The sequence below is a fragment of the Haliaeetus leucocephalus genome, unplaced genomic scaffold (assembly GCF_000737465.1).
Source record: "Haliaeetus leucocephalus isolate CR32 unplaced genomic scaffold, Haliaeetus_leucocephalus-4.0 Scaffold339, whole genome shotgun sequence".
Classification (NCBI taxonomy): domain Eukaryota; kingdom Metazoa; phylum Chordata; class Aves; order Accipitriformes; family Accipitridae; genus Haliaeetus; species Haliaeetus leucocephalus.
This window is the reverse complement of record NW_010972775.1, coordinates 8,978,214-8,997,716: the sequence shown is the minus strand read 5'-3', so window position 1 is coordinate 8,997,716 and position 19,503 is coordinate 8,978,214. Positions and strand designations below refer to the sequence as shown.

At 37.8% G+C, this 19,503-nt stretch overlaps 1 protein-coding gene across 1 annotated transcript in view; it reads right to left on the bottom strand.

Moving 5' to 3' along the window:
• The window catches only part of PRTG (protogenin), an 85,835-nt gene that overhangs the window by 43,405 nt on the left and 22,927 nt on the right, over positions 1 to 19,503 (bottom strand). The window contains exons 3-8 of the mRNA XM_010572276.1: positions 6,210 to 6,354; positions 5,108 to 5,241; positions 4,653 to 4,790; positions 3,337 to 3,495; positions 2,566 to 2,725; positions 1,673 to 1,920 (exon numbers count right to left, since the gene is read on the bottom strand). Of these exons, the coding sequence (XP_010570578.1) occupies positions 1,673 to 1,920; positions 2,566 to 2,725; positions 3,337 to 3,495; positions 4,653 to 4,790; positions 5,108 to 5,241; positions 6,210 to 6,354 (984 nt within the window). The remainder of the gene's footprint in view (positions 1 to 1,672; positions 1,921 to 2,565; positions 2,726 to 3,336; positions 3,496 to 4,652; positions 4,791 to 5,107; positions 5,242 to 6,209; positions 6,355 to 19,503) is intronic.

The window sequence follows — 19,503 nt, the reverse complement described above, 5'->3', positions numbered from 1 at the left end:
TGGGAGGGGACACAGCTGGGACAGCTGACCCCAACGGACCAAAGGGATATTCCAGACCATATGATGTCATGCTCAGTATATAAAGCTGAGGGAAGGAGGAGGAAGGGGGCATGTTCACAGTGATGGCATTTGTCTTCCCAAGTAACCATTATGCGTGATAGACCCCTGCTTTCCTGGAGATGGTTGAACACCTGCCTGATGATGGAAATTGGTGAATGAATTCCTTTGCTTCACTTGTGTGCACGGCTTTTGCTTTATCTGTTAAACTGTCTTTATCTCAACCCACAAGTTTCCTCACTTTTTCCCTTCTGATTCTCTCCCCCATCCCACTGAGGGAGGTGAGTGAGCTGCTGTGTGGTGCTTAGTAGCTGGCTGGGACTAAACCATTACACCAGTTTTCTTTGAAGCTACCCAGTCTCTGCTCTACACACTAGCACCAGACATAACAATTGCCCAGATAACTTATCTAGTGTGACTTTATTCATATTAGCTTTAAGAGGTGGTTGTGAGCACAATATCTCAGTGACTGAAAGTGTAGGAGGTAATTTCCCACACCTCTTGTTCTCACTTCCTTTTAAAACTCTTTCCTTCCCTCCTTCAGACAAAATTCTCTTGTGTCCTGAACTATCCCACTTGCAAAAGCAAAGGCAGCTATTCCTGCATCAGTATTAGCATAATTAAGTTGTCCTTCCTATCCTCTGCTTAGCAGATGGCAGACTGGTATTCCACACAGAGCTGAGCATCTGCAGTCCTGTCCTTGAATAAACCACTTACTGAATAGAAATGGAAAAAAAAAAAAAAAAAAAAAAAATCACTCCTAGAAAACAGAGCTGCATCATAGCTTAGTTTAAGCCATGCACCTAACAAATTTTCGCAATCACTTCTCCTGCTTATGAAAAATGCCTCTTTTCTACCACCTTAAAGATTACCTTAACTTAAAGCAATTACATAATACTAAGGGATTTTAAAATGTCTAGTTACTCATTTTTATTCCAATTATCCATTCCCTTTTACATAGAAATTTATATATCATTTCAGACACTGGGTGAAACCATTCATGGCTATTGCAGTATATTTTAGAGTTTTAGTATACTTTTCTCATTATAGGAGACCAAGGGGTGAAAGGAGAGTGGATTTCACCATTCAGCCAATATTCATTCTAAGATAGTTAAGCCAATAAAGTATCAATTATTCTACTCCAAAAATATATGAAAGCCAGTAAAGTCACAAGAATTTGGGGATCTAGACAAAAGAGCTATCTCTGGTGAAAAGTTCAACTCTGTAAGCCTCCAGGATTCTGTTGTATGCTCTGTCCTTACCTGCAAAGCACACACATGGAAGAGGGTAGGCAGGAGCTCCTGCTGAGGACAGAGGGAAACCCAGAGAGCAGTATGGAGACCCCGGGTTTTAAAGTCCATTCCTAACTTCAAAATCTGCTCACTGGAGCGATCAGACAAGGGTGAGTTGGAAGAACACTCAGTCCCACAAATAAGATGATGTGGCAAAAGCATTTTCCCCCAAGCATAGCTGTTGATTACATTATGCGTTTATATGCTGGTATGCTGTGATACAGCCCTGGTTATGAACCATTCAAATCTGACAGTCTTTGCAAGGACATTCAAGTTCTTACCACATACTAGTAGTTAAATAGTATTTAAACCAAATTGCTTACCTTCTGCTTTCATGTAATGCACGGAGTATGCAATCACTTTGTCTGAATTATACAGTGGCCTCTCCCATGCTAGCAGGATCGCTGAACTTGACATCGTTTCAGCATGGACATTGTAAGGTGCACTGGGTCTGTCTTCTGACATAACTACAGTAAGCCTGGCCCTGGAGAGAATAGATCCCTGGCTATTCTCAGCCATGCACTGATAAATGGCATCGTCTTCAGGAATGATCTGGTTAATCACCAATTTACTGAATCCAAAAGGAAAAAAAAGGGGGAAAAAAGCTCACATCTTGGATAAACTTAGCTCTACATAATGCAACAACGTTATGTTTGTCTCTGCTTCATGAGTTTAGTATAATTGACTTACATGCCACAAACTCTTCTATTAGAAATGGATGTGCAGCTGTGAAATTTAGCAACTTGAAGCGTTCCTGAAAACCTGCCATGTTTATGTTTATGCCTGCAAAGCCAGGCACAGTGAAAACAAACCTGTAAATCTATTCCCTGCCCACAAAAAGCAGAACCTTAGGGCTGTCATTTCTTAACCAGCTCTTTAATATGAGCTGCTCACTCTTCAGAAGTAGTGAAATGGAGCCTCAAACAACTAGCAAGATTCTGGTCTCTGTTACACTACCGTAGATCTAGAGCAACTCTGTGATGAAACTCTTCAGTTTCCCCCCCCAGGTAAGGCAGTGATCACAAAAGCTTTGCTGAGAATTTTAGGTATTGACTAATCTGCATTCTTTCTGCCAAGGAAATGTCCATAACTACATTTAATGTCCAATTTCATGTTTACTTGAGTTACATCTTGCTTAGCTATGTTTAGTTACTGGAATTTCATCCTTTGGTAGCATATCACTAGCACAGCTCTCATACATCAATTGTAATCTTACCTGTTGTACATTTTTATTCTACCATTGGAGTGTATTCTCCTTCCATTTTTTAACCATGAAATTTTGGGAGCAGGATTTCCTTCTGCCTGACAAGCAAAACGAGCAGTACCAGCTCTAGGCCTTGTTAAACTTTCCGGCCATTCCACAAATGAAGGTGGAGCTACAGATAAGTAACAGGGGGAGGGGGGAAAAAAAAAAAAAAAAAAATCAAGCCCCGACAAATGCAAGGACAGTCAGAATAATAATGAATTTTCCACACACAAACCTCTCTCCTCAGGCCACTCAAATACATATACACCCATGCAGAAAGCACGCTCCATGTCAACAAAGCACATCTGTTTAAAGATACATACTATCTGCAGAGATAGCAACATTTCTACACATTTTTGTTCATGGATTTATGCATACAAACAAATCAAACTCCAGCCTATGACATACTGCTCACGAAGCATACATATATATTATATTTCTACTTTGTTACAGGATTCTTTTTTGTGTTGAAAGCCTGTCTTCCCAGAGCAAATATTGCACCTGGGTATCTGCAAGTGCAAATGAACTGCTAGTTTATAACTCAAACATTGAGTATATGACACTTCTCATCTAAGTCAACACACAGAAGGCAGCAGCCGCAGTTCTGTGATCTGTTTCATCTCTGCAGTCTCCCTACAGCCCTTGGTGCGCTGTTTGAGATAAAAATTCAGCCCAGTACATAGCACAGCAAAGAACAGACACAAGACGTTAAAACACACTGTGAAGTCAAAGCAGGCTCACCCAGCACAGTGAGAGTTGCCATTGCTACGGTGAAGTTTCGTGTGCCTGGAATAGTGGCTCGACAGACATACACGCCTGCATGCTGCACCTTTACGTCAGAGATCATGAGGTTGCCATTTCCAAGGACACGGGTATTGAAGACGTCAATGGACTTATGGTCTATTTGAGAGAGTGGGAGAAGTGTGGTTACAAGGCTGTTCAATGTATCTAAATAACTTATCTAAATAGGGTTGCCTAGGCAGTTATGGCATAGATTAGAGTTTAAAAGTCAAAAGATGCAAAGGGAAATCACTGATGAGCTTTCAGGGGTTTCCATTTTGCATTTCCTTTGCTCTTCACTCTAGCCATCTGACCATTCAGATGGCTGGGTCTCACCACTTGGTTAGTGGTTTATATCTGAAATTCACCATCACAGCTAAAAAACTAATGCCATTGTCCCGGTTAGCCTCCCCAATTGCCTTGCACTATGATTCAGTGCATCATCCACATCATCTCTACAAGCAGGGATCATCTATCACCTTCTGAATTATGCTATGGATAAAATGAGTATATTTGATTACTATATATTTTCTTCTCTTTTCACAGCTTTGTGACTGTTAGACAAACAAGTAAGAAAAAAGTTACCTATGAGAGCCACTGAATCAACCAGGAAAGATATGTTTACTTCTCCCACTTTTAGAAATAAAAATATAGGAAAACTTTTCATGATTTGCTTCTACAGGTACAGTCCTGAATTTCACATTTAGGTACATGTCAGAATAAAAACAGAGGTCATTTTCATGGAAAAACGCAATGCACTGAATGCTATTACTGTTATTGCATTCCCTCTCTTCTCCCCTTCCAGGTAGACTACTCAGGGTTTGACTGTACCTATCCATGGTCCCAATGGCCCATTAACACAAGGTCCAAATCACGTTCACATAGTGCTTCAAAGAAGAAGAGGGGGAGAAACGTTTACAGGATTGTTTCATAGCATGCAACCACTCCAACCTGCCCTAACTCACCACTGATGCTCCTCCGAGTCACAGAACCCCGGAGGTCACTACCCTACCCAGCACTTTGCCCACACTGCACTGGGAGCAGTGCAGGATTGACAGCAGAAGCAGGGAGTCAAAAGCCTCAGAAAACCTCAGGGCTTCTTAACAGCAGTATGGAAATATAAAACTGAAAGCATTTCACTGATCCTGCCCTAACCTACTAATAGCTACCCACTACATGAAGCCTTGAAACAGTAACCTAATTGCTGAAATCCTTTCTTTCCAGTTTCACTTCCTCTCCACAGGCTGAAGGTCATACGCTGTAATTTTAAGACCTACCTAACCGGCTCCATGAGATGATTGGCTTTGGATTCCCTGTGGCTACACACTCCAGTATGACAGTTTGATGAAGAGATGCCGTAATGTTTTGAGGACCAGCTATTATAGATGGCTTGTGTAAAGGCTTCAAGTCTGAGGCTTTGGAGAGAAAAAAAAAGTTAAAAAAAAAAAAAATCAAAGAAAGTGAGAACAGTTAAACAAAAACTCAATTAAATATGAAACAAAACATGACTTTTTTTTAAGGATGCTCAAAATTAAATTTACACCAAAGCCTTATTTCAGTAATTGTGGATACTTACACTGAACGGTATTTTAGCCACAAGGTACAAGCAAGCAAAATTATTATTTGGGCAAGTGGTTCAGAGGACAGTTACAGCTCTTCAACGCATGTAAGTGTTTTTGCTGTAATGTAAAAAAGAATATGCCATTGAAAAAAAATCTCACATGGTGAGTACCTGGAATAACACTCAGCACTGCCTCAGTGCTTTTACGTCTATTGGCTATTGTTGTGGCAATACATCGATAATTCCCAGCATCCTTCTGTTCAACACCATAGATTTGAAGAACTCCTGTAGGTAGAGCGGTTATCCTGTGAGAGAAACAAAGAAATGTAGATAAACATTCAGCCAGTGAACACCATCATGGAATTAAGTACTACATTTACAGCCATTGCTACACTGACCTGGGAACAGCAGGCTGGAGACTCAAAAACATTCTCTATACATGACTCACCTCCCCACATTTCTGAACTACAGGCAAGATTCCCCCCAGCACCACGATGAGAGCAGAGGAATTTACTTTCAACAAGCAGATCCTTCTCACCCTCAGCATACTATTCAGGTTGGCTAATTTTTGGCAGCAATTTCTGATATACTGACATAACTGGTATACGATTCCCAGAAACCTACCTATGATTTCAATATTTATGTTTCTCTTTTTACCTTCCTTTGCATGCTAGGTATCTTAAACATGTTCAACAAAAATTACATGTCAAGAAGGATGGGAGTAGGTTCAACAAATACAATCTGGACAGGGAAAGAATCTAGCAGGGAGCAGGCTGTATGCTTCGAGTTAATCAATTGAAGAGAAGTACCCCTGTGCAGAATTTCCCTAGCATTAAGTGTTTTAACTCAATTTTCTGTACATACAATTCTTTATTGGCCTTCTAAAGAAAAACAGGTTCAGCATCAATTCTTCTGTGAAAGCAATCCTGCTAGTTCAAACCACCCCCACAGCCAAAGTCCACCTATTCTGTATCCCACAGCAATTCCCATTCCTGAGGATGACTTGCATACAAAATTCACCAACAACAATTCATAAGTCAATGAATACTGTGTAGACAATAGTGGGTCATTCTGGTCTGCACCCATAACAACTATTTAAAATTAATTCACAACATAACACAACATAACTACTAGCTATTTTAATAGTTGACATACTACACACGGAACCTTTTTTTATGTAATGGCATTGCAAATAATCAGATTTTCTTCTTGTAGCAGGCTCAAAATTATCACAGAAAATAAATTACATTCTAAAACATGCAATTCTACATACCTGTCCATGACTAAAGGTAAAGTTGTTCGATTCACTTCCCATGTCACAGTAGCAGGAGGGTTTGCTGTTATTTTACAGGCAAATCGAGCTACTCCACCTTCCTGTACCTCAGCTGAAAGTGGCTGGACTTCAAATGCAGAAATGGCTACAAATAAGAGAACATCGAATTTAAAGGACTAAAGCAAGGAAAAATTCTTAGCTAAGCCAAACTCCAGATCATAGATCAACTTGCAAAAATACCCAGAAATACTTCAAATAGTCCTCTTTTCTACATGCAAAGAAAGATAGGTCTAATTACCTTGCCAACTTTGCTCGATAGCATCGTTTCCTTGTTTGAAGGTTTACTTAAAATAACTTTGCTTTAACCAAATTCAATAAAAAAATGTTTCACTGAAAATGAAAATGACACTTTCAAATAGAATTAAGCATACAAATTGACTGGCATGCAGCTGGAAAGCATATCAATTATTAAAGTATCAAAGCTGATGTCAATTCAGCTAGTTTGGGACTGGCTCCACTACACTTAAAAAAAAAAAAAAAAAAAAAAATTGACTGCAATAAAAAATTTCCAAAACAACTTTTGGTTCCTGACAGTCATATTTTAGTCCTTTAATAATACTCATTTTAGTAAAAGCATTTGCAGAGTTGTACAAGCTCACGTTTGATAAGAAAAAGAAATTAAAACCAAAAAAGATCTCAAAATAAGTTTAATCATGTAAGAACACTTTCATCCCAACAGTCCAAGCAGTCACCAAGCAGATGCCTGATGCACAGAGCATCAATATAATTTTGAGCATTTACAACTTAAGGAGTTCACAAAATTGAGCGAACTGAAATGGTAGATCAATAAATACCTTCCAGCTAACAGACACCTAAGAAATTGATCAGTAGTTGGATTTCTTTGCTCAGAAAATAAAAGCCAAAGGGAAAGGAATACAAAACCATCTAATTAATTACTTATTTACTGCTACTTACAACATAATTAACAGAAAGAACAACTCTTCAGAGGCAACTCCTTTTAGATAACTCACAACACAAATAATTCCACACACATTTTCACCCCTTGTAACTACAGAGGGAACAATCTCTGCATAAACTCAATGGCAATAATTTGTTGGTTTTTTTTTTTAATCAGATTTCAAATAAATTTCTACTCTTGTATAAACTATACAGAAACATGTTTTCAATAAATAAACCAGTATTGGTAAGTTACCCATCTCTTAACATTCAAGTTTCATGTTGAAAGAATTCCTCTATTTTACTTGTTCATCAACTGAAATGGTTTTTCCTCCTATTTACTCTAACATGTTCTCAATAATTTCCTTCTGCGTAGAGGACACATACAGTACTGATGCACAGCTCTAATGAATGCTCCTCACCTCCGTCATTTTAATACTACTGCATAACATCAATAGATTAATATTGGAGTGTGAAGGAAATGTGACATCACCCGGTTGCTTTCCCCTCCATGCACAAATTAACTCCTAACATAGGCCTAACTACATAACTTAAAGATTCCTATTCCTAGCATACCTATTTCACTTCCCAGGTCAGAATAAATAATTTTTTTGCACTACATTCCTGTAGTTGCATCAGCACTGCAGGAATGAGCGTTCCTAATCATACCAGCAGAGTGAAAGCATTGCAGCTTTTCGAACAGACCTACCAAAGATTGTGATTAACAAGACAACCAAACCGCCTTGTACAGCAATATCACCTGAAAGTAGTTGCAGCCACATGATGCAAACACTGTGGCAGTTGGAAACTAGGTCTGGGACGTCAAATGTGATTCAGACTCCCAGGACGCAAGCAGAGATGCTCCTGGTATCCATTTTTACAACCGGTCTGTGCTTTTGGCAACAGGTCCCTACAGCCCCAAGCACAGTCTGCAGTCTGGTCCCTGCTCATCTTCGCCACAGGCAGAACCAGTCTCTCTCACCAGCAGAATTTAACCCAGTTCCCTATGTTCCACTTCTTGTTCTTTCTTTCCCTTTTGAGTAGTACCAGGTTCAAGAACAAACAAACAAACAAACAAACAAAGCCCACAACTTGCATAAAGATGTTACAACATAAGTCTTACATTTAAAGCCTGTTGGGGGGAGACATGAAAACAGTTCTCTCCTTAAACAGATTTTCTTTTGATTGCTAAGGAATCATCAGAAGAAAAAAAGAGACTTAATAGTTCTTTCCCTACCTACAGAAGCTCAGCTTCACGAACAGAAAGACTCAGTGCAAGTCAAATAACCTGCACATACACCAGGTTGTTCCCGTAACTTTCTGGATTTGCTTCCTGCTGAATTTGATGTAGTCCAACTCTCCTGTAGTTTTCTACCACAGAAAGGGGGGGGGGGAGCATCCACGCTTGTCTTACTTCCTCCCTTCCCTCCTTCTCCATTCTAATTCCTCTCTACACAGACAACACGTGTTCACCTGGAGTCAGAGTATCTCCCTAGTGCTGTTCTTAACAGATTTTCTAACAGAAAACATTGTGCTTTGCAGTATGATGTAGCAAACTAGGCAAGTCTGCTTAGCTTTCAAAATAAAATCTCTAGGAATGTAATAAAGGCATAGATAATAAGAACACCACAAACCAACATAACATGAGTTTCAGAGCCATCATGTAGCATAGCTGCACCACACTGCCAGTGGCATAAGGACAGACTATTTTAACAAGGCAGAAAGATAATTATAGAGTCTTATCGAACCAAAGCTTTTACACAACTTTAAAAGTTTCATCTCCATCGGAACTATAAAATCATACCCAGAAATTTCTTATATTGGTACGATTATTTAAAGGGACAGAGCGAGACACCAGAAACACAATATTTGGTTTTCATTTATGTATATAAAAAGAATGATTTCTTTCCATGCATCTGGTACGTTACAGCTGAAGATTAAAGACAGAAGTGAGACTCTCAAGAACTACAAAAGAAACTGAGGAAAATTAGTATTTCACAGAACACAAAATGTCATTGTGATATGAAGCAAGAACAGATTCAGCTATACTATTTAGAAAATCCAATGAAAGTTGTTAATTGAAGCTGATATTTAAATAACGTATTTCCACCAACTACAGAGAACTGCACAAAATCTTCAGAAAAACTCATTAATGTCACTAAATGTGTTTTTAGAAACAAAAAGTGCCCACTTATCTCTCATCGAAATTTATATTGTTTATCAGTTTAGCTCAATACTTGCTCCTGCTGTATCTTGTTTCCTTACGCAAATCTCTGGTTTCTTCTTAATTCTGACTTTATTTGTTCCAGTAAAATCTGTTTTTACAAGTCTATTGCTGTCTTGTGAAACCTGACCTCTTTGTAACAGGCTTGTTTTCATGGCAAGCACTGATACCAACTCAGAACCCCAAGAACAAGTCATTAAAGCAGTGCTGTTAAGAGGCCAGAGCTCTATAAAATGGATAAGAAACAAAGTCTCAAGAGACATACGTTGTTCCCGAACACAACCCTGCAAAATGCAATAAACGTAAGTGCTTTTTTATTTGAGTTTTCCCCCTCTTCTCCAGTCTATTTAATCATTTTGTTCCCAGATTTATAGCCAAAAGAAAACAATTAATGTTACTCTAAGAAGCTGATGATCCCATCCTTTTTAACTTGCAAGATACCAAACACTGCTTACAGAAGAAGAAAACAATAGCTAGAAACTGTATTCACTTTTAGAAATTCATGCAATTTTTGTGATGGGAACGTGTGTTTGTATAGTTACTTTTGAGTATGAATATCTTTGATTGCATAAAAGACACAGTTCTGTCCAATAAAGTTATCTATGCAGAGAGAAATCAGAGTTCAGTTCTGGTATGAGTTCCCTCATTTACCATTCAGGCAAATATCCACAGGCTCAAAAACCAAATGATTACTTGCTGTCACACACTGATTAAATATTAGAGAAACACTGCTGATATCTCCTGCACCATACATGGATTGAATACTATCCTGCATGCCTGCAAAAAAATTTTGTGCACCTAAACAGGTTTACATAGATTTAACTATTAAGCTACGATAAAGTAAAACTTAAGAAGCTCATCTCTCAAACCTTTTTTTGTTTAAATACAGCAGCAGTCCTTTGCTCAATTTAATTAAAAAAAAAACCAAAAAACAAAAAACAAAACACAACACACACCCACTTCATTCACTCCTGAAATGAAGTCCTGAAGCTCATTCAAACACAAGTCCAGGTGACTTGTTCCCTTACATGCTGCACTTTCTACTCACACATTTTGTGTCATTAAGTGATTTTCTGAATGAGCTTTCTTAAAAGGCAAAAGAAATTCCAACAACCTATATGTTTATTAGTGTTAAAGCTTGCTGGTTTCATCAGAGCTGACACTAGCCCAAGGCTGGACTGCAACTGTGTAATAAACTGAAAGAATGGAAGATAAAACCCCTGAACTGAAATTATTCCCTGAACTGAAACAGTAGCACAGAATTGGATTTCATCTAGCCAGAATGCAGCAAATACTGAGAAATTCTTCAGCACATGATACCGACTGCTTAAGTGTTTCTCAAGAGATAATGGCCACTCAGATAGATGAACTGCTCAGGTGGAAAGAACAAAAGTGCATAATGCCATTTGTAGAACTTATGTGTTAATGCTATTGAGAATTACACAATAGCCCTAACCCTTCAAATGAAACCAAGAATCTTTTCCTTTTTTTTTGATTCTCAGGTGAAGAGGTTTCACTTAGAGAAAATGAACTTGTATGTTAAAAAAAAGCTACGGCTTTTTCCGAAGAAATGGATTTCAGGACAGCACATGACAAATTTAATATTGAATTTTCTCTTCTTGATGTAGTTTTCATGATGCTCGCTCTCTCTGAAACAGTGTTTAAAAATGCAACAAATGTACACGTGTATTACATTCTAGTACCGAAGCCAACTTGCACATATTTTCCTGGAGTTTAGTGCAATTTCTCAGTCTTTGCAGGAGCAAGGCTTAAAACAGGCTATGAAAGGAATTCTGCCATGCTTTTCAGCTATATGGACACATATTTCCAAATGATTTGCTACTCAGATGGCACACTCTGGTCTGGATCTGGATTGGGAATAACCTTTACATGACCACTGACAGATTCAGACACACAGTAAGACTACAGACATATAGCTATTGTCCCCATTTCTCATGAAGCAGTTGGAGTACACAGAGCTGGAGCTGTCATCAAGTGATCTAATGGGTGGATCTTTGCCAAGTTTCCCAGGAGATGCTAGTAAAAATTAAATAACATATTTTGGAGCTCAAGTTCTACTTAGTACATACAGTTCAGAGGTGAATGTCACACAAATGGAGCAATATGGGTAAAGTTTTTCATAACTGTAAGTGAAAAGGGATTACTGTGAAAGAGCATTCACAAGCACAGTGATTTCTTACATTCACCCCTAAAATTTTAATCAAGTGTTGTTTGACCTAGAATTATTATTTTTAACATGTGAGTCATAAAAATGAGAGATTTCAGGAGAAAACAGAACCTGACCTGTAAGGAAAGATTAAAAGACCTGGGACCTGATTAGCTCTGGGAAAGGCCACTGAAGAGAAAAGTGACATTCTTACAAATATACAAAGGAGATATTAGAGAGAATAGGGAGCGATGACTCTCATTAATCAGGAACAACAGAACAGAAAAAGCAGGAAGAGGCTTTAGCTCTAGCAGGGGAAGTTAGGTAAGGTTGCTAAAGGGAAATGTATTAGCAAGGAGCAGGCAAGCAAGGGAGGCAATACAACTGCTAGCAAAAGGGGTGCCTGGGCTGTTGCCTGTCCACCCGAGGGCAGTGACACTGCTCCTGCCACTTTCCTCACACCAAATGCTACAGTAAAGATCCTTTCACAAATAAAATAATTTTGTCCTTCAGAAACATCCAGAATCTACTAGTGTTTTGTTTTGGTTTTTTTTCCCCCCAGGCAAACACACAGTTCAGAGTAGATTTGCATGAAGAGGCTTTTCAGTATTCCAGCCCGCCACCTCCTCTCCTCCCCCTTCCCTTTCATTCTTCTTTGCTCTTCAGAGCTTTATCAGTGTAGTACGTTTTACATCAACAGGCCCTAAAATCTGTGGATATAAGATAATGAAGCTAGTGCATAAACAAAAGGATATCTAAGAAAGAGCCAGTGCCAGAAGCACCTCTTGGCAGAACATGAGTGTCAGTCAGCAAACGATCCCCTAAAGGATGATAGACAGCTGAAGTGTGCCTCAGCTCAACCTCACCTGGAACCACTATTGCTGGACAACGGTTTGTACACTTACTATTCAACAGCTGATGCATTTGAGTAGCTTCACCAATATCCTTACACATCTCCATTCTTTTCAAGCCAAGTAAGTCAATAAACTTATTTCTGAGAAAAAAGTGGCAAGATGATCAACAGGTACAAAAGGTAGCCTCTAATGCCTCAACAGCTGTTCAACTACATTGGAAAGAGGAAGATAGCCCTACTGATTTTTAAAAACAAAACATCAACCTACTTACTTAAAATTACATATTCAGGATTTGAAAACAAGTTGAATTGGAGATAAGTTTTACAGCAACATAAACCTAAACCTTTCAATCCAAAAAAACCCCTGACTTTCTTTAATCAGTATAGGCTGCAGTCTACAAATGAGTGCTGCTTTTTTCAGAAAGACATCTGTGCAAAAAGAACAAACACAACGTACATGTGGAAATTCAAACCTTTAAAAGTAGAATATTATTGCCTTTTTAAAAATTTTATTATGAAGCAGGATATAACCTGTTGTGTTTCAATTTAAAATTAATAGTTTTAATAAAAAAAAACCCTAAAGCCAACTTTGTCATACAACATACAATGATCATAGTTTCATACTGAAGTATGGAACCCTAAACACACAAGGAAAATCTCTTCAGATAGCTGTAAAGCCTCATAAAATAGGATTTCTAGGATGCAGATAGATGACAGCTCGAGGTATTTAAAATGCCATATTTTTAGTAAGCTGCTAAGGAAGCAGCTTATACATCAATTCATGCAGAAGCACATAGTCTCTAAATGTCATCTAAGAGGATGTGTATTTTGCTCAAGGAGTTGGAAACATGCTGCTCCTAGTTCACTAAGAAATGTGGCTACAAGTCTGATTAAATTATAACTTACAGTCTAGATACAATACAAACATCTCCTCTGCATTATTATTTAAAGCCAATATAACATCCTCCCAATCAAGTCGCCAAAGTACCAAGAATCTCCCAACTGATTCTGAACATCTTCAATTACCACTAAATATGAATATAAAATAGTGGATATGTTCATATAAAGCATGAACATCAGAGAACTCTAAATTCTAGCAGAGACTGCCTTAAGGTTCTTGATCTAACATGTCCTTACAATTCACTGTGTCATGATGCACTCAAACAAATTTCAGTAACCATTAGGCTGCTAGACCAAGACCAAACACATGGACCAGTATCATTTTCTTGTAGTCTCCTGTCAGAATCTGTTCATTGTCTCTTTTTTCCTACTTAAATTGTGAATTTCTTGGCACAGGGACTGCATTTTTTTCTGCATTTGCTCAATTACAAGCAAATGCTGCCTTCTGCGTGTCTGAGACCATATCTCAGTTTACAACAATCTTAAATCCATTAACAACGAACCTGATTTTTCCTTCCCTCAGGTTCTCTTCCCATTTTTTTTTTTTTTTCAAAGTATCCTTTTCAAGTTTCTCTTCATTAATGCATGTATCATTCATCAGGACTACCATACTGAACATAGGTGCTACAGTTGATGAAAGGGATTATAATGCTCAGCTTTTCCTTATACATTCCTGTTGACTTTTTTTGGTACAAATTATATCTGTTTTCAGCAAAACACCATGGACAATTCAGGTAACTCCACATCACTGGCCCTGTCTGCTCTGCAAAAAAACAGAACCTGCAGTGTTGTGGGTCAGTGGGGAAGTGAGTAGGACCAAGATTGTAAAAGAAAATTTGCAAAGTGTCAGCCTGACTTCACCCAATGAATAAATCTCCTGTGTTTAAAGAAAATAAAATTTAAAAAAATAGAAGAGGAGAAAGAGGAAAACAAATTGAAAGAACTATTATAACTATGTTCAAGTCCCTGTTTGGATTACTGTAGTTAATTGCACCTCTTACACAGAATAAGTATGCACTTTGCAAGTAAGCACAAGTAGATTCAAAATTGTAAGTCATTCTGGAAAGCAACCAGACAACACTCTGCTGTTGTCACAGTGGAGGCATTGCTACAGCTGCAGCAGCAGCAAACTGAATTTTACTGATACACTATGATCAGGTGAAGACAGCAGTACCATACTAAAGAACATGTCTTCATAGCATTATGAGCTAAACATCTGAGGAACAAATCATCTGACATCCTCTTTATTGAGCTGGATAAAATCCAGCACAATTGGAAGAAAACCTAAGACAAAGTATTAAAAAAAACAAACCCCACACACAACAGAGGAGGAGACTACTTGTTAGATTTTGCTTCTTGCAAAGCATTCTGGTTTAACTGGTCCTTCTCTAACTCCAATGATCAGACTCGATTTTATCTTATTTTGCTTTTCTTTGAAATACAACCATATATGTTAGCTTGGAACCAAAACATTAGTCCTCCAGTCTTCTTGACCACTCCAGGCATAAGAACAATATGCTTCTGAACTACAGACCTCCTGCAGCTTAGATCATAAATGCAAGCATCTGCAAAGACTTTATCTTCCTCCAGTCTCACTCATTGTCTGCACAGCTATTTTCCTCCTCTTAATGGCTATTATTTAAGGCAAACAACTGACTTTGAGACAGAACTGAGTTCCGTCTGTAAGAAGTGATATCATACAGAACACATTCGGGCCTTTTAGGCAGAAAGGAAAAGGGTCAGTTCATTCTGACTGTTATAAAAGAGTAAAGAGAAAAAGACTATAATTCAAACAACATACTGATAATGGCATTCTTGTAAATTACCAGAGATTTAATTCTTCTGATAAATTGTAAGTATGGCTTTTTCCCTAGTGCCAGCTGTTATTTTTAATTTCTGCCAGTTGTTGGAAAAATAAACTTAGCTAAAATACATTTTTTCTATATCCTTTTATTTTAAAGAAATATTCTGAAATTGCATAGTTTTGTACTACTAGCACATAAAATTTTAGTTTAATTACTTATTTTTAATTAATAACCAAAGAGGTATACAGTGCCAAAAGCCCGACAATTAAACTCGGAACAAAATGAGTCTTCCCCCCTGCCCCCCCCCCCCCAAAATCTGAAGCATCACTAAATAAATAAATACATAAAATCAACAAATAAATCATACAGGATGCTGACATCACTGCCAAGATGTTCAGAACTCAATGAAAATTCTGGACAACACTATATCAGGTGCTTAACATTTTACATTAGAATTTTAAAACTGTATTTTTTTTTTCCTCTGTATTAATCCCTGGCAGTAAATGTTATCACACATTGACATATTAATGAGCTGAGAAAGCCTAACAAAAAGCAACTGATAGCAATAAAAGAACCAACCAAGCCTCCTCTCCTTCTCCCTAACATCTAAAAAACAGGGAGGGGACTGTAGTGTCCATAAGCTCATCCTATGCCTCTCCTCAAATTCATGAATTCATAAATTAGGGCTCTCAAGATGGTTGTTCTTCTCACTTGCATGCTTAGAAACACCTGTAGTACGAAAGGGAGGAGAATGCTGACCAATCTTGTTCCAACTACTCAGACACACTGCATGTGCTGCACACCCCTGCATAACTGCAGGAGAGAAGAGCAGAATATTGCATATTACTCTTATCTAATACTCAAGGAAGTCTTGATTACAGGTTGAATCTCTAACACCAGTATCCACAGATTTTAATGTCCTTGAACTAACCTGAGCCCAACCACACCTTCAGTCCCAGTAAGGCAGTATGGACCTATAACTCCAACTGCCTTTCTTAACATTTCAAACAAGCTTTTCCAGACAATTTCCCTTCAAAAGATAACATACATTATAAAGGATTATTGAAAGAGTTCATCACAATTTTAAAATCCATACAGGTGTGTGTTTATAGATATATATATACACACACACACACATATTCACACACAGTGTAACTGGGACAGTTACAGAAACCACAGTCTTGAAGCCATCCTACTTCTCCTCACTGATACCTTGGGAATAGCTTTGCTAGAAAGGCACCTTGTACCCTCTAATCCAAAATTAAACTAAACCCTTTTAATGTGCAACAAGGAGATTGCTGCTATTAATCCCTGGATTTTAATAAGGTACTGACACTCAACTCTTAGACATGACTTTAAAAATCAGTATTTGCTTGAACTGTCTGGAAATGTGGTCATCCCTGTTAAAGGGCATTCATTTTACCTTTCTGTTTTGTTTTCCAGCTTCATATTTTAGCTTTAGTTTCTGCATCTTCTTTGTTCTATCAAGCTGGTTACTAAGAACTCACTCTTAAAAAGAAGACAGGATACAGACCTAAGATTACATGACAGCAATACGCTAGTTTGCCATTAGTGAGTATGGCATTTAATTTCCCAATATGAAAAGTAAAATCATTTTCCTGGAAAACCTAGAGGATGCACCATAAAAAAGAAAAAAAAAGGAAAAAAGGACCTAATTCAGATATTACATAACAGAAAATAAATATTTTAAGGAAGAAAGAAAAAAAAAGGAGAGAGATGGAATCAAACAAATTTTAGTGTTACATAAATAAAAGGACTCCTCAAACCACAGTATCCTGTCAGTTTAAAAGCCCTTATATAGCCAGGTGTACAGTTTTTACTACAAACATTGCTACAAAGCAAGGCTTGGTTGGCACCAAGTTGGTGTTTCTACATGCAAAAATATTTCAGTACTTTTCAGATTCTTTGTTAATACCTTTCTCCAGAAACATCTGAACATTCAGGTCAACAGCTAGCAGAGAGCCTTTTCACAAGACAAAAAGCTACAGAAGAACTACTGTGCTGGCAGGATGAAAATTCTACAGAAAAATACAACTGCACATTTAGCCCTAAATCTATATTGCCAATACCTCAGAAAAATCAGGAGGTTTTCCTCAAGAATAGTTTTGAAAAATGCCTCTATAATCACCCCAAGTGGCAGTGAAACTGTCTTAAAAGAAATGTTTATACCTTGATTTACTGAAATTAAACCTGAGGAAGAAAACCCTTCCCTTTAGCAAATAAGCAAATGGTTTAAGTTTAAATACATCAAAACTTTTTCCATGAAAAATTCTAGTTCAAGACAAAAATGTGAATTTGGGTATGGTAACAAGTCATGTTTCCTTTAGTCCACACTGAAATGAAAAGTAGTCGCAGAAATGCAAATAATGCTCCCTTTTTTAATAAGCTCTCCCTAAATTGTTCAGGAACACACAGAACAAAAACCCCACAGCCTGCTGTGTATACTGGAAATATCAGCAAGCAGGATAGCATTTAGCCTGTGACCGTGCTATTTGTGAAACAGATTACACTGTGTATTTTCACAGATATTTCTTGAGTTAAACGTATTTCCAGAATAAATGTAATACACCAATTTTCTCTTCCTAAAATTAAAACAAAAAGATACAGAAATGTTTCTCTATGACTTTACCAATATGAAGAAATTCTTAGACTGTGATAGTATGAACACCATAGCAGCAGTTTTGAAGACAATAGTTCAGAACTGTATTGAAAAAGAAGTCTAGTCTCAGGCTGTTACCTTAGAGCATTACAATTAAATAATAGGGAGGTTAAATGAGACTGAAACAGCTGCACTGATTTGACACTATCAATAATTGATATGGGACACCTATTAATATGTCTATCCCAAAGATTTTTCTTAACCTTTTGCCATTTAGAATCTCCTAGCAGGTATTTTAACATTTTAAAGAAGGTAGATTGGAATTACAGCTTGTACAGAATGCAATCATATTCTACAGTGATCGTTATTATTCTGATGCTTTGGAAAACGCTGTGGAGTGGGAAATTACACAGCTGCATTTTTAAGAGCCACTAGCTTAGCACTACAACTTGGGTTCCTCTTCCCTTCCTACCATTTTTTTTTCCTAAGCCAAAGGATAGATTTTGTCAAAATGGGATGACATTTTGGGAGCTACTGGCATAGCTTATTGGCATCCATGCACTTTATGTTGACAAATCCAGACAGTTTGAGAGCCAGACGTTTAAGACTGCTGACACATACTTCTTCATTTTTTCCAACCTGTTTACCAGTAGGAGTCTTATCCTTGATTTCAATAGGCTTTGAGTCAGGGCCTTACCTTAGAGAGATAAGACACCCTTTATTGAGAAAATACCGTGCCTCCTCAATTCTTTAGATGATGTGTGTATTACTCCAGAACTCCAGCATATATTGCTTTGTTGGTATCAGAAGGAGAGAAGAAGTAAGACTGGAAGGGAAGGGAGTTGTTCTGGTTCGTTTTACTAATCTCTACAATTACTTTTTTTATATGAGTGCAAAATATGTCAATACTTCAATAGAAAACACAAACTTAAACAATAAAAAAAATTTTTTTTAAAAGTTCCAAATATTGCAAAAAACTAATAAGAAACCCCATTTCTACAGTGTGAAAGACAAATAAACACACACTATGAGCCAGGTTTGGCCATGAAATTTGACATTCCCTATAGACAAAACTGATCCTTCACACCACGTGCTCCTCACGTTTCAGTTCACAGAATAGTATTGGCAGGTTGTAGGCAAGGAGCAAATCTTTGAGGCATTAGTCTACGAGACCCTCTCAAAATCACATTTTGAGTTTTGAGGGACCAGAAACTGCTCTGCACATAGGGGTAATTACAGAAAGCTTTCACTGATAAATACCAAGGAGACCCCAGATGAGGTAACGAGTGAGGATTTGGGCCATCTGCCCTTTCTGTTATTCTCAATTCATTACCTCTGCTCTGGACAAATCTTCTTCAGGGCCCTGACTGCTAAGCTAAAGGATGAGCTCCTTTACAGAGCTTACTGCAGTTTCGCCTTCAACAAACTGCCAGTCAATTACATCTGGGAAACAGTCTGCTCTGCTAAAACTTATGGTCACCTTATTGCAAAAACATTTACTTCTAGCCTACCATATACTTAGTTGCACCACTAAAACTAAACAGAGAGAGGGAAGTGTGGTAGAGAAAGGAACAGGAAAAGGAAGAAACAATGGTATGTTTTATTTTTTCCTTTCCTCTCTCATATTTTTGCCAACCTGCTGACAGATATCTAAGAAGTATCATTTTTAGACGATTTCCAAACTAAGATGCAGATCATTAGGAATTACTCTCCAATCTCTGATAAGAAGGGAGAAAAGGAAATAAATCATTAGCTTCATATATAAAAA